Here is a 16,021-nt window from a genome sequence, read left to right as displayed (position 1 = left end):
GGAGAAATACAAAATGTACAGTGAGGAGAGAGAAGGAGGACCAGAAAGTGTAATGGAGCTAAGTCCAGTCTCTTAAGGAAAGCCTTTGAGGCCAGGTGCATGGCAGAGATGCCTCTGCATGGAGGCCTAGAGAGGCCATTTTGTGGAGCTAAGAAGGTGAAGTCTGAAGATCCCAAAATGGTGGAGATGTCAGAGTCATAGAACACATTCCAAGGAGAGATACAATATGTTGTAGCCAACAAAGCAGAAAGGAGTTGGAGATCTGAAGAATACTTTGACATCAGTCTTGGAGATGCAGAGTTCAGTTTGCCCTATTGGCTTTTGTTCTTGCTTTGGTCCAGTATTTGCTCACTATGCCCCCTTCATCCCATTTGAAATGGTAATACATATTTTGTGCTTTTGTTTGTTGGAAGTATGCAGTCTGGTTTATTGTTGTTGTTTAATTGTATAGGGTTTATAGTTAAAAGAGATTGCCTTTAGTCTCAGAAGAGACTTTGAATTTGGACTCTTATACCATGTTGAGACTGTATATTGTGGGGACTTTTGAAGTTGGATTGAATGTATTTTTGCATGAATATATGGTTAGAGGTCTATGGGGGCCAGGAATGGAATGTGGTGGTTTGAATAAGAATGGCCCCCAAAGACTCATAGATTTGACTCCTTAAATGCTAGGTTGTGGAACTCTTTAATAGGATTACAAGGATTAGGAGTGGCTGCTTTGTTGGAGGAAGTGTTTCACTGAGGGGGTGGACTTTGAGGCTTCATAAGCCCTTTCCAAGGTCTCTCTCTCTCTCTCTCTCTCTCTCTCTCTCTCTCTCTCTCTCTCTCTCTATCTCTCTGTGTGTGTCTCTGTCTCTTTGTCTGTCTCTCTCTGCCAGTGGATCAAGATAGAGCTCTGAGCTACTGTTCTGGCATGTATGCCATTATGCTCCCTGGATTATGATAATGGACTGAATTTCTGAAACTGTATCCACCCCCCGCCCCCACACACACACAATTAAATGTCCTTTTTAAAGAACTATCTTGGTCATGATATCTCTTCCCAGCAATGGAACGGTGACAAAGACATAGCTAATTCAGAAGCACAGGGGAAGTACTTTTTCTTTTTCTTTTTTTAAATATTTTTATTTTCTATATTCTTTGTTTACATTCCAAATGATTTTCCCTTTCCCGGATCCCCCTTCCCCATATGTCCCATAAACCTTCTTCTCTCCATCCATTCTCCAATCACTTCCCTCCTTTTTCTCTGTCCTTATATTCCCCTCCAATGCTAGATCAGTCCTTTCCAGGATCAGGACCCTCTCCATACTTCTTCATGGGAATCATTTGTTATGCAATTTGTGCTTTGGGTATTCAGGGCTTCTGGGCTAATTAATATCCACTTATCAGAGATTGCATTCCATGTGTATTCTTTTGTGACTGGGTTACCTCACTTAGGATGATATTTTCCAGATCAAACCATTTGCCTAAAAATTTTTTGAATTCATTGTTTCTAATTGCTGAGTAGTATTCCATTGTGTAAATATACCACATTTTCTGTATCCATTCATCCTTTGAGGGGCATCTGGGTTCTTTCCAGCTTCTGGCTATTATAAATAAGGCTGCTATGAACATAATGGAACATGTGTCTTTATTGCATGCCAGGGAATCTTTTGGGTATATGCCCAGGAGAGGTATAGCAGGGTCCTCCGGAAGTGTCATGTCCAGTTTTCTGAGGAACCTCCAGACTGATTTCCAAAGTGGTTGTACCATCTTACAGCCTCACCAGCAGTGGAGGAGTGTTCTTCTTTCTCCACATCCTTGCCAATACCTGCTGTCTCCTGAGTTTTTGACCTTAGCCATTCTGACTGGTATAAGGTGAAATCTCAGGGTTGTTTTGATTTGCATTTTCCTAATGACTAATGATGTTGAGCACTTCTTAAGGTGCCTCTGGGCCATCCGAATTTCTTCAGGTGAAAATTCTTTGTTTAGATCTGTACCCCATTTTTTAATAGGGTTATTTGGTTCCCTGGGGTCTAACTTCTTGAGTTCTTTGTATATATTGGATATTAGCCCTCTATCAGATGTAGGGTTGGTGAATATCCTTTCCCAATTTGATGGTTGCCCTTTTGTCCTTTTAACAGTGTCCTTTGCCTTACAGAAACTTTGTAATGTTATGAGGTCCCATTTGTCAATTCTTGATCTTAGAGCATAAGCTATTGGTGATCTGTTCAGGAACTTTAACCCTGTGCCCATGTCCTTAAGGGTCTTCCCCAGTTTCTTTTCTATTAGTTTCAGTGTGTCTGGTTTTACATGGAGGTCCTTGATCCACTTGGAGTGAAGTTTAGTACATTGAGACAAGAATGGATCAATTCGCATTCTTCTGCATGCTGACCTCCAATTGAACCAGCACCATTTGTTGAAAAGGCTATCTTTTTTCCACTGGATGTTTTCGGCTACTTTGTCTAAGATCAAGTGACCATAGGTGTATGGATTCATTTCTGGATCTTCAATTCTATTCCATTGGTCCAGTTGTCTGTCACTGTGCCAATACCATGCAGTTTTCAATACTATTACTCTGTAGTATTGCTTGAAATCAGGGATACTGATTCCCCCAGAATTTCTTTTGTTGTTGAGAATAGTTTTAGCTATCCTGGGTTTTTTGTTATTCCAGATGAATTTGAGAATTGCTTTTTCTAACTCCATGAAGAACTGAGTTGGGATTTTGATGGGGATTGCATTGAATCTGTAGATTGCTTTTGGCAAGATGGTCATTTTAACTATACTAATCCTGCCGATCCACGAGCATGGCAGATTTTTCCATTTTCTGAAGTCTTCTTCAATTTCCTTCTTCAGAGACCTGAAGTTCTTGTCATATAGATCTTTCACTTGTTTGGTTAGAGTCACACCAAGATACTTTATATTGTTTGTGGCTATTGTGAAGGGTATCATTTCCCTAACTTCTTTCTCAGCCTGCTTATCCTTTGAGTATAGGAAGGCAACTGATTTGCTTGAGTTGATTTTATAACCAGCCTCTTTGCTGAAGTTGTTTATCAGCTGTAGGAGTTCTCTGGTGGAGGTTTTAGGGTCACTTAAGTAGACTATCATGTCATCTGCAAATAGTGATAATTTGACTTCTTCCTTTCCAATTTGTATCCCCTTGACCTCCTTATGTTGTCTAATTGCTCTAGTTAGAACTTCAAGTACTATATTGAAAAGATATGGAGAGAGAGAGAACAGCCTTTTCTAGTCCCTGATATTAGTGGGATTGTTTCAAGTTTCTCTCCCTTTAGTTTGATGTTGGCTACTGGTTTGCTGTATATTGCTTTAACGATGTTTAGGTATGGGCCTTGAATTCCTGTTCTTTCCAAGACTTTTAGCACGAAAGGATGCTGAATTTTGTCAAATGCTTTTTCTGCATCTAATGAGATGATCATATGGTTTTTTTCTTTGAGTTTGTTTATATAGTGGATAGCATTGATGGATTTCCTTATATTGAACCATCCCTGCATCCCTGGGATGAAGCCTACTTGATCATGGTGAATGATCTTTTTGATGTGTTCTTGGATTCGGTTGGCAAGAATTTTATTAAGTATTTTTGCATCAATATTTATAAGAGAAATTGGCCTTTCTTTGTTGGATCTTTGTGTGGTTTTGGTATCAGCAAAATTGTGGCTTCATAGAACAAGTTGGGTGGATTTCCTTCTGTTTCTATTTTTTGGAATAGTTTGAAGAGTATTGGTGTTAGGTCTTCTATGAAGGTCTGATAGAATTCTGCACTGAAGCCATCTGGTCCTATGCTTTTTTTGGTTGGGAGACTTTCTATGACCCTTTTTATTTCTTTGGGTGTTATGGGACTGTTTAGATGATCTATTTGATCCTGATGTAGTTTTGGTGTCGGATATCTGTCTAGGAAACTGTCCATTTCCTCCAGATTCTCCAGTTGTGTTGAGTATAGGCTTTTGTAGTAGGATCTAATGATTTTTTTGAATTTCCTCAGTTTCTCTTGTTATATCTCCCTTTTCATTTCTAAGTTTGTTAATCTGGATACTGTCTCTGTGTGCTTTGGTTAGTCTGGCTAAGGGTTTATCTATCTTGTTGATTTTCTCAAAGAACCAGCTCCTGGTTTTGTTGATTCTTTGTATGGTTCTCTTTGTTTCTACTTGATTGATTTCGGCCCTGAGTTTGATGATTTCCTGCCTTCTACTCCTCCTGGGTGAAATAGCTTCTTTTTGTTTCAGGGCTTTCAGGTGTGTCATTAAGCTGTTAGTGTATGCTCTCTCCATTTTCTTTTTGGAGGCACTCAGGGCTATGAGTTTTCCTCTTAGCACTGCTTTTATTGTGTCCCATAGATTTGGGTATGTTGTGTCTTCATTTTCATTAAGTTCTAAAAAGTCTTTAATTTCTTTCTTTCTTTCTTTCTTTCTTTCTTTCTTTCTTTCTTTCTTTCTTTCTTTCTTTCTTTCTTTCTTTCTTTCTTTCTTTCTTTCTTTCTTTCTTTCTTTCTTTCTTTTCTTGACCAAGGTATCATTGAGTAGAATATTGTTCAGTTTCCACGTGTATGTGGGTTTTCTGTTGTTTTGGTTGCTATTGAAGACCACTTTTACTCCATTGTGATCTGATAGGAGGCATGGGATTAGTTTGATCTTCTTATATTTGTTGAGGTCTGTCTTGTGACCAATTATATGGTCGATTTTGGAGAAGGTACCATGAGGTGCTGAGAAAAAGGTATATTCTTTTGCTTTAGGATAGAATGTTCTATATATATCTGTTAAATCTAATTGGTCCAAAGCTTCAATTAGTTTCACTGTGTTCCTGTTCAGTTTCTGTTTTCCTGATCAGTCCGTTGAGGAAAGTGCAGTGTTGAAGTCACCCACAATTATTGTGTTAGGTGCAATGTGTGCTTTGAGCTTTAATAAAGTTTCTTTTATGAATGAGGGTGCCCTTGCATTTGGAGCATAGATGTTCAGGATTGAGAGTTCTTCTTGTATTTTTCCTTTGACCAGCAAGAAGTGTCCCTCAGAGTCTCTATTGATGACTTTGGGTTGAAAGTCAATTTTATCTGATATTAGAATGGCTATTCCAGCTTGTTTCCTGAGACCATTTGCTTGTAAAGTTGCCTTTCAGCCTTTTACTCTAAGGTAGTGTTTGTCTTTGACCCTGAGGTGTGTTTCCTGTATGCAGCAAAATGTAGGGTCCTGTTTATGTATCTAGTCGGTTAGTCTATGTCTTTTTATTGGGCATTGAGTCCATTGATGTTAAGAGATATTAAGGAATAGTGATTGTTACTTCCTGTCATTTTTGATGTTATTTTTTAAATTTGATTGGTTAACCTCTTTTGGGTTTGATGAGGGAAGGTTACTATCTTGCTTTTTCCAGGGTGAAGTTTCCCTTCTTGTATTGGTGTTTTCCTCCTATTATCCTTTGTAGGGCTGGGTTTGTGGATAGATATTGGGTAAACTTGGTTTTGTCATGGAATATCTTAGTTTCTCCATCTATGGTGATTGAGAGTTTTGCTGGGTATAGTAGTTTTGGCTGACATTTGTGTTCTCTTAGAGTCTGCATGAGATCTGCCCAGGATCTTCTAGCTTTCATAGTCTCAGGTGAAAAGTCTGCTGTGATTCTGATAGGTCTTCCTTTATATGTTACTTGGCCTTTTCCCCTTACTACCTTTAATATTCTTTCTTTGTTTAGTACATTTGGTGTTTTGATTATTATGTGACAGGAGGTATTTCTGTTCTGGTCCAGTCTGTTTGGAGTTCTGTAGGCTTCTTTTATATTCATGGGCATCTCTCTCTTTAGGTTAGGGAAGTTTTCTTCCATAATTTTATTGAAGATATTTGCTGGCCCTTTAAGTTGTAAATCTTCACTCTCATCTATGCCTATAATCCTTAGGTTTGGTCTTCTCATTGTGTCCTGGATTTTCTGGATGTTTTGGGTTACAAGCTTTTTGCATTTTGCATTTTCTTTAACTGTTGAGTCCAGGGTTTCTATGGTATCTTCAGCATCTGAGATTCTTTCTTCTATCTCTTGTATTCTGTTGTTGATATTTGCATCTATGTCCCCTGATTTCTTCCCCAGGTTTTCTATCTCCAAAGTTGTCTCCCTTTGAGTTTTCTTAGTTGTTTCTACTTCTGATTTTAGATCCTGGATGGTTTTGCTTAGCTCCTTCACTTGCTTGTTTGTGCTTTCCTGTAATTCTTTAAGAGATTTTTGTGTTTCCTCTTTCATGACCTCAGCCTGTTGACCAAAGTTCTCCTGTATTTCTTTAAGTGATTTTTGTGTTTCCTCCTTATTGGCTTTTGTATTCTCCTGAATTTCCTTCAATGATTTTTGTGTTTCCCTTGTAAGGGCTTCTAACTTTTGATCCATTTTCTCCTGAATTTCTTTAAGTATGTCCTTCATGTGTTCCTCTACCAGCATCATGACCAGTGATTTTAAATCCAAATCTTGTTTTTCTGGTGTGATGGGGTATCCAGGACATGCTGTTAAAGGAGAATTGGGTTCAGATGCTGCCATATTGCCTTGATTTCTGTTAGTGACATTCCTGCATTTGCCTTTTGCCATCTAGTTCTCACTGGTCTTAGTTGTTCTTGTCAATGCTGGACTCACCAGTGCAAGCTGCCTCTTCCCAGGTGGCCTCTGGTACACAGCTAACCTCCTGCACTGCCTAGAGACAGGGTGCTATGGCCCAGGCTGTTCAGATCCCGAAGCAGACACCTGAAGGCTCCCGCAGGGGCCTGCTGGACTCACCAGAGCACACTTACTCCTCCCAGCCAGCCTCCCGGGTGCCCCTCTGGCCTCTTGCAGGACCTGGACATGTGGTGTTGCAGCCCAGGCTGTTCTGGATCCAGAAGCAGAGATCTGAACGCTCTCGCCAGAGGCCTCAGGACTGGAACCTAAGCTCCATGCTGCTGGAGCAAGCTGTGTGCTCCCAGTCTGTCTCTGGGTCCACACCAGGCCTCTTGCACTTCCTGGAGACTGAGTGCTGTGGCCCAGGCTGTTCAGATCCTGAAGCAGACACCTGAAGGCTCCCGCCCAGGCCTGCTGGACCAGAAGTACTTTTTCAAATACAGTTAACTTTCAAGTAATACATTAAAAGAATACCTTCCCCCCTTTTTACTTTGAAATAATTTTCACCTTAAACACAAGATATAAAAATAGTATAATTGCCATTGACACTTTCATCTAAGAGAATTTAATAGCCTATATAACTGTGTATAATTCTCAACATCAGGCAATTAGCATTGGTATATTACTATATATGTAAAACACATTGTTAGAAATTTGCAATTTCTCTTCCAAGTCTCTTTTCTATTTTAGGGTCTGATTTAAGAGCATAAAAACATCTGTTCACCATGGTACCTTAGTTTTCTCCTATCCATGATATTGTATTATTTGAACAGCCTTCCAGTTGGATCTGTTTGGCACTTCTCACTATTAGACTAAAGAGATACATTTTAATAAGCAGTACTATATAGAATGATACCACACCCTTGCTGCATCCTACCAGAAGGTATATGACACTTACGTCCCTTCCACTTGGGTTGTTATTTTGGCTGTTTAGTTAAATAAAGTAGTGCATTGTGCATTGTGAAGGGGCAGTTGCCATTTGTAACTGATACATGTCTTCATTGCGAATTGTAATAGTATATGAATAGCCTGTTAATCCTCAACTTTTGCTCATTGGATTTATTAACATCCACATGTGTGATATGTAAAGAAAACTTTATTTTTTACTTTGGTATTTACCTTATAATGGTTTTATATTTGAGGAAAATTTTAAAAAATGTTTCTATATGGTATGTGTGTGGTGTCCATGTGTATGTATGGAGGCCTAATAAAGGTGCTATTTAACTCTTGAGGTATAGCTTCTGATACAACATTACGACTATAAAGTTATTGGATTTTAGTTGTTGAAGCTCTTAATTTTCATGGCAGAAAATTCTAGAAGGCTGCTCTGAGAGGGAGCAGATTTCCAGAGCAGTACAGAATTGAAAGATATAGCGGTAATGGGTGATGGGTCTATTAGTTTTCCATTATCATAATAAAATAATTGAGATACTAAAGTTAAATATATATAAAAATTCTTTTGCCTCACAGTTTTGGAGGTACAATCTATAATTAATTGGGGGACTGTGCCAATGTACCACATCCTGATAGAAGTACATAGTGGAGCAAAACTATTACCCTCTGGCCAAGCAAGAAAAGATAGAAGAAAAGACTATGGTCTCACGATCCCCTTCAAGGGCACAACAAAAACCTAAAGACCTCCCTTTAGATACCTCTTCTTAAAGGTCTCACTACCCATCAGTAATACCCACCTTCTCTCCCCCCACAGGGGACTAGCTTCTAACATATAAGTCTTTAGGGAAAGTTTACAGTCTCAATTTTATCAGTGGGTAAGTCTATGTTATTTGAAGTTGCCTGAGATCAATAGAATATACAAGGATTAATACTCAGTTGAAGCAGGTTGTGGTTCCAAGTTGGTAGTTTCAATACACATAGTTTTAAGAGTAACATTTATTTATGTATAGCATCGTGACATCATTAAGCATGATTTAAATATGGGTATCTAGTGTGAACATATACTAGACAATAATTTCTAGTTACATATCTTAGTATAGTATTATATGTATATGTATATAGTCTGATGCTCACTAGAATAACCTAAGCATTCATCAGTAAGAATGTGGTAAAACTGTATTTATCTAGTAAAGGATTAAGTTAGATATGTAAGAATTAATGTGGATAGAATTAGAAGGATGAGCCTAATTCTGAAACGTCAGAGTAAAACAGAAGATCATGGTATTCCACTTGGGGGAAAATATCTCTCTTTAGTGAGAGACAAAAAAGCTATGGTAAAAAAGAAACCAAATCAATAATCAAGAAGAACATGTCTTCCGGGTAAAGTGATAAGGTCTGGTAAGTGACTTCGAAGATGAACTTTTGTCCCCTGGAAGTGGGAAACTCCTGCAAATGTAGCCTCTACCCTGCTTGTCAAGCATCTTCCACGTCTACTTTGAGTGCCACCGTCAAACAAGAGGAAAGAGTGCTGGGGACCATGTGGGTAACCATAAAGGAGTGACTCCAGGCCTGGGCTAGCCATCTGGTCTGGGTTTTTTGTTTTGTTTTGTTTTGTTTTGTTTTTTTCCAGCCCAGAGCTCAGATACAGTTGCAGGGAGCAAGGAAATGTTATCTCCTCTATGCCAAGGCCCAGAGAAACTCACTTAAGAAGATCTGCCCTTTCTGCACCCTCCTAATTATCATCCCCTGAATTAAATCATGCCTCACATCTGTATCTTCCTAAATAAATGTTTACCAGTAATTGGAAATTGCCCAGGAAGAGACATAAACAATTCATACTGAGAGGAGTATTACCTAGGACATCATTATTTTATTATATAAACTTTTCTGTTTTCTATTCCTTTTTGATAACTCATATTATACTCATGTATTACTTTTGTGATGAAAAATTAAAGCATTAAAAACTGTTAAATACATTGAAATCATTGTTTTAAATACATGATTAATTTAGGAAAATTTATCCCTCCTGACATTACTAGATCATTTCATTCTGATTTTGTAAATGGTACTTATATGTCTATTGTAGGCCAGTTTCTCCTGGATTCTTATTACACAGGCTCTGTTAGTGCCAATAGATGTGTGCCTGTCTTTTTTTTACACCAGTTATAGGAAATTGGACAGTGCAAAATAATGCCTCCAAAGTGCATAGCAGAGACTCAGGATGCATACACTGTCCATATGAATGAAAAAGTGATTGCTCATTCCCCCAGGCTTCCCAGAACCAAAGTTAGGTTTGCGAAATGTTTGGAAGGAAGAGGCAGAATGTTCTGTTAGCACTTACACAGACAGTTTCTGAGATACGCTCAAGTTTTATTTCCAACTGTGTTCAATTACATGAATTATTCATAAGTCAGAATCATATGGATCTAAGATAATTATGTGTATTAAATACCCATCTGTAGTAATGTGGTAGCTCTTAAGATCACCGAGGGTGCTTTTAAAAATCAGATTTCTGGATACCATTCCAGACGTGCTGGAAAGTCAAGGCCTGGGCCCAGTGACTTCTAAGACACTCCATTAGTGAGTCTCAGTTTTACATTTCCTCACGTGTAGGATTTACTTTGGGCATTTGGAAAGCTTTTGTCTGAAGAAAGCTACAATGGAACTTGCTTGGACTTTCCCAGCTCAGTGTAACCAAAGTGCTTGTGACTGTTTTATATGTGATACACTGCTTATGCCATGTTAATTTTAAAAGGAAATGAAGTGCTAGAGACTGCTACAGTGCTATCATTCACTAGTTCTTACCTGTGGAATTCCTGTCCTGGTGTGTCACATTTGTTAGTATCCTTTCCCTCTGACCACTAGATACACATCTATAGGTCAACACATTGTGTTGATTGTTGAAGCAAAATAGTGGAATATCTGGAGGGTGGGTGGCATTTGACAGAGCCTAGTATAGGATTTGAACTCCAGTTAGGTAATTCAGGGAAGAGACTAAATAGATAGAAGGTGGCATAAGGTGACAGAGCATTTTACGATTGGACGTCTTTGGAAATTGTCAGGGTAGAAGTGACATCCCAACACGAGGAAGAAGCTGTGACTGCTAAAGGAATAGGACTCATTCATCGAGTTAGGGGGTAGCATGGGTAATTTGTAGGTTACTTTGTAAGAATCAGATGCAGCCATTTGACAGTGGAACAAGTCTTCGTAGGACTGGAACACTCCACAATAACCCTCAGGTCTGGGTGCGAACATCAGATCACTCTCAGATGTGAGACCTACATGTACGGATTCATGACATCAATCAATTAATTTCCTTTGCCTTCCTGTTCTCCCTCCTTCCTGAGTGCCTCCTTTCTTGTCTCTTCCTTCCTTGTCTGGGACACTTACAAGTGGTGCTGGATTCTGTGTCCTTTCCCGGTTCTTCTTAGGTGTCAAGAGTCCCGCTATTACAATACACATGTATTCAGCTCCACCCGGTGTTGTCAAATTTTCTTCTCCCGGGCAATTAATTTGCTCTCCCATCAGCAATTCATAAGAGAAATTCTGCCAAATATTCTCCTTAGCATGGGGCAATTTTGTATACTTAAAAGGTATTTTTTGGCTCATGTGTGGTTGTGTCTTGTTTAAATTTTCCTATTTTCACTTGTTACTGAGACAGAGCGTCTCTGCACGTGGGTCTTCCTCCTTAGGAGCAGTCGAGTGTCCTGGCTGAAAGTATGGCCTCCGTAGTTAGAGTGCCTGGGTCTGAGTCCTGGTTCTGATATTTGCTAATTGTATGGCCTTGACCTAGTTGCTTCTGTGAAGTGAAAATGTTTACGTCTTTGCATGGCAGCCGTGAAGTTCATAGATGTAAGGATCTCCCTGCAGGTCTAGTTGACACTGTGATGTTATATCAACTTAAGCCATTGTTACCGTTGGTATTATTAATTGTATTTCTTCTTCAGTGAAGTGTATATATCTATCTCTTGCCCACTTGTAGGTTCTTTGTCTTTTTGAAATTTGATTTATCAGTGTTCTTCATGAATATTGCTCAGTAGTCCTTTTATTATGTTTCTTTGGTTATAAATATTTTCTGTGGTTCTCCTTTTCCTTTTATATGGAGTATTTGCTTTTCGTGTATTAACACAAATACACAGAGCTGTAAGTGTAAATAAAAATGATATGTCTTAGTATTTGGCATAAAAATGAAATATGGTGTGATGTCTTTTAGCTGGCAGATATGAAGCCGTATAGAAGCCATTTCTTGGCTATTCTTGCCCCTATTTTTAAAGAAAAAGAACCTATAGTCCTAAAATAAATTTTTTTCATTAATACAAACATGGTCAGGCAGAAACAATGATTTAATCATGACAAAGAGCCCTTGGGACCACACCTGGCTTGCAGAGGACTTTGTTTATTTCATAGTTTGCTTGGGGACAGCAGTATAAGCCTGCACAAGCTTTAAAAGTTTTAAAATTAATTGCCAAATTATTTCACATGAAAAATTTCAGCACTTTGGTTTTAATAGTAAAACCTGGCCCATCTGGCATTGTTGACTTGTTAACCACTGGCAATGCTGGTCTGTAGCTAGGTAGCAGCTGATCCCCTTGCATGGGAAATAATTTTCGGGTTTGTCAAAAGCCCCAACATGGTTGATGTTCTCCTAGTCTTTGATCTGATAGGAATATGCCATTTATTGCTAAGCTTAATCTATTTTTTTTTATTTGAATACATATTCTGTCTGGACCCTGTGGCTAACTGTGTCTGCGTGTTAGCTAAAAGAAAGTAAGATAAGATAAAACTGTCCCCTCCCAACAGCAAGAACACCGTTGGGAAGGTTACTCATCATCTACAGTTTTCAATGAGGATTGTTCCATCATTGCGACTACTTAAAACTGTAGTTTAACACTTGTATGTCATACTAGAATGACATAAATATCCACCAGGAAGAATGTTAAGTGCAGTATACCTATGTGGCAGGACTGTCTCCAATTTTACATTATTGATTTCAAAAGCATCACACTGTGTGACGTCATTAGTCTCTGTCTATTCTGGGCAAGGTGAGTAATCCTAGTAGACTAGTGGACAGGTTGTGAGCTGTGTGATTGCTGAGGTCCTGTGCTTCTCGGGGTTGTGAACTTTGCTTCACTTTTATCACATTCCTTTCTTAGCTCAAGCATCTAACTTTGTTTAAATGCTGTGCTCTACCCAAGAATGTACTTCACCACGATGGCGAGTTGGCATCTTTGTTCCATTTCAAACTCCTTGAATTTGAACTCCCTGCACACACACCTGGATGCCACTGGCTCTCTTCAGCCCCCTGTGTTTCCTTTGAGGCTCATGCCTGTGTTGTGGATGCTCCAATCTTACCATTAGACCTGAAGTTACAGTAGGTGGAAGAGCAGAGGGAAGACGGGAGCAGGCCACAGGAGACTGGAGCAACGTGTGTCAGGCTTCTCTAAGTGTGGACTCAGAAGTACAAATGCCAGATGTTACAAAGGGAAAGAAGAAAAGGAGCTAACCAAAGTTGGCACAATGAGCAGAACTTGAAGTGAGGAGTAGGAAGTAACTCCAGTGGTCTGGCCTTAATGTGGGTGAGAAGGAAAAACTGAGTGGTGATTTGGATTAAGCAAAAGCAAAGGCCCTATTACCTGTCTAGTATATGTCAAGGCTAAAATCTAAAGGGAAATACCAGAAATGTGTGCTTGAGTCAGTAGCACTGTGTATGTTTGGGTGTGTGCTATACACACTTGTATGTTGTCATGTGTATGTAGGCCTGTATACAAGCATGTAGAGGTCAGAGGTCACTCTTGGGTATTTAATTCTATTGCTTCTTCACCTCAATTAGTTAGTTAATTAATTTAATAATACAGGGCCTCACTCTGTAGCTCTAGGTGTCCTGGAACTTGCTGTGTAGACCAGGCTGACCTCCAACACTCAGGGATCCTCCTATCTTTGTCTCCAGGGTGCTGGGATTAGAGGTGTGGGCCATAGAACCCAGGTGGCATCACATGTTTTGAGCTAGAATGTCTTAATGGATTGGGAACTCCCTGATCTCCTAGACTGGGTGGTCAACAGGCCCCAGGGAGTCTCTGGTTTCTGTGTCACCAGCACTGAGACTACAGGTGTGTGTTGCCATGCCTAATTTTTTATGTGGGACATGGGGTTCAGGCCTCAAGTCTTCATGCTTATAAAGCAAGGACTTTGTTGACTGAGCCATTTTCTCAGGCCAAGCAGAAAGATGTGTGTGTGTGTGTGTGTGTATGTGTGTGAGTGTGTGCATGTGTGTGTGTGTGTGTGCACGCGAGTGTGTGTGTGTGTGTGCATGTGTGTATATGTGTGTATGTATGTATATATGTGTGTATGTGTATATATATATGTGTGTGTATATGTGTATATGTGTGTAGTGTGTGTATAAATGTATGTATATATGTGCCTGTATATGTATGTATAGTGTGTATATGTGTATATATGTATATATATGTGTGTGTATGTGTGTAGTGTGTGTATAAATGTGTATGTATATGTGTCTATATGTATATGTATGTATAGTATGTGTGTGTGTGCATGTGCATGTGTGTGTGCGTGTGCGTGTGCATGTGTGTGTGTGTATGTGTGCGAGTATGTGCGTGTGTGTGCGTGTATGTATGTGTGTGTGCGAGTGTGTGAGTGTGTGCATGTGTGTATATGTGTGTATGTATGTATATGTGTGTATGTGTATATATATGTGTGTATATGTGTATATGTGTGTAGTGTGTGTGTAAATGTATGTATATATGTGCCTGTATATGTATGTATAGTGTGTATATGTGTATATATGTATATATGTATGTGTGTATGTGTGTAGTGTGTGTATAAATGTGTATGTATATGTGTCTATATGTATATGTATGTATAGTATGCGTGTGTGTGCATGTGTGTGTGCGTGTGCGTGTGCATGTGTGTGTGTGTGTGTGTGTGTTGTGGACTGTATTTCTGTATCTGGATAAAGAGTCTATGTCTGTTTCTGAATCATGAAGGGTCTCCGGTCCATAAATGGAAGGGACCTGCTGATCGATGGGCTCTGTGTGCCCTGTGAGGAGTCAGAGCTGTGTGGGAGATGCGATGACTAAAGGAAGACTCGTGGAGGGCTCGGGGCTTGATGTAAATCTGAACCGAAGTGAGATGTTGTCAGGGATTAGTGTTCCTCGGGTCTATACGGAAGGCTGATGTCAAACTCGAGATATGCACAGAGGAAATTAAGCCGCATTCTATGGAGTCACAGGGAGAATTTGTCTCTGTCGATAAGACAAAGTGCAAAATATGAACTAACAGGCTTACATTTCACAAAGCCAAATTCATATTTTTAAAAGATATGCTCTTCAAGATGCAGTCCTGCAAAACCACTTAGTTTTGATTTTCTATTACACCTCGACCTTTAACCTTTTGTTCTCTCTAGGATATTTTTAGTCCTCACTCCATGGAAGTCCAGGCTGGTATCCAAAGACACAGTAAACAGTGCTGTTTGTATTTTTATTTTATTTTATTTTGAATACTAACACCTATTTGTTTTCCTGGTAGCAAAACTGCTGAGTTCTTGAGCAGACTGGACACAGACCTGAGGACCGGGAGTGCCCATCCCATTGCTCCTCCTGCTGCCCATTCCTCAAGATGGGTGAGTGGGACTCATGCGGGGTGCTGTCTGGCACCTTTTGAAGAGATGTTTAGGGACTGAAGATTAAGTACACAAAGCGACAGATACAGCACAGAATCACCCAAAACTCTGCCCCACCCCCAGCAACTACTCCTTGAGGTGTGAAACAATGCTTGTGTTTGTTCCCAGCATGGGCATTTGAAGAGTCTGTTATCTTACCCAGCCATCCACCTAAGCCTCCCCCAAACTCTTATCTTGTACAGAATAATGTGTTTCCTTCTAATATTCTTATGTGAGGATATAATACACTTTCATTACTTAACCCCCTCTGTCCTCAGCCCCGAGCCCTCTCTGTCTAGTCTTTCTGGTCCTTTTCCTTTCCCCAAATAATCCTGCCATGTTCATGTTTTTATTTCTTTAACCTTAATTCTTCATATGAGAAGAACCCTTTGACCTTTGGTTAGCTGAGTCTAGTTTATTTTGCTCAGCACTATAATTTTTTCATTCAATTCGTTGTCCCGAAAACAACACAGTTTTGTTCTTGATGGTGGAAGACACCCTGTCATAGTGTTCCTCCCGTGCTTTCTTTAGCCCCCACCCACTCACGGGTGCTTGTGTTGATTCCATGGCTGTGTGCTGAGCTCAGAGCTTAGCACCACTAGCAGGGGCTGCTGCCCTTTTAGAGAGAAGTGTGTGAGCCAGGCTGTGGGCAGCTCTTCCTGGGAGAGGACATCGGGGCTGCAAGTGACAACAGGAGTTAGTAAAATGATGAGAACCATTCCAGGTCTTAGAACCATCGCCACAAGGTATAAAAACAAGGAAAAAGCATGGCGGGCATAGGAGAAAATGGCCTCCACAGGCTTGAGGGAGAAATATGCCAGAAGGCTGAAGAACTAAGCC

The 16,021-nt window shown here is 39.8% G+C and overlaps 1 protein-coding gene across 4 annotated transcripts in view; it reads left to right on the top strand.

Annotated features, from left to right (window-relative positions):
- Epsti1 (epithelial stromal interaction 1) overlaps positions 1-16,021 on the top strand; it is a 100,871-nt gene that overhangs the window by 50,179 nt on the left and 34,671 nt on the right. For all 4 annotated transcript variants that reach the window (XM_052190895.1, XM_052190896.1, XM_052190897.1 and 1 more), the window contains exon 7: positions 15,049-15,142. In XM_052190895.1, coding sequence (XP_052046855.1) covers positions 15,049-15,142 — 94 coding nt within the window. The remainder of the gene's footprint in view (positions 1-15,048; positions 15,143-16,021) is intronic.

Source organism: Apodemus sylvaticus, chromosome 8, assembly GCF_947179515.1.
Source record: "Apodemus sylvaticus chromosome 8, mApoSyl1.1, whole genome shotgun sequence".
NCBI classification, from domain to species: domain Eukaryota; kingdom Metazoa; phylum Chordata; class Mammalia; order Rodentia; family Muridae; genus Apodemus; species Apodemus sylvaticus.
Note: the sequence above shows the minus strand (reverse complement) of the source record. Positions and strands in the feature narration are given on the sequence as shown.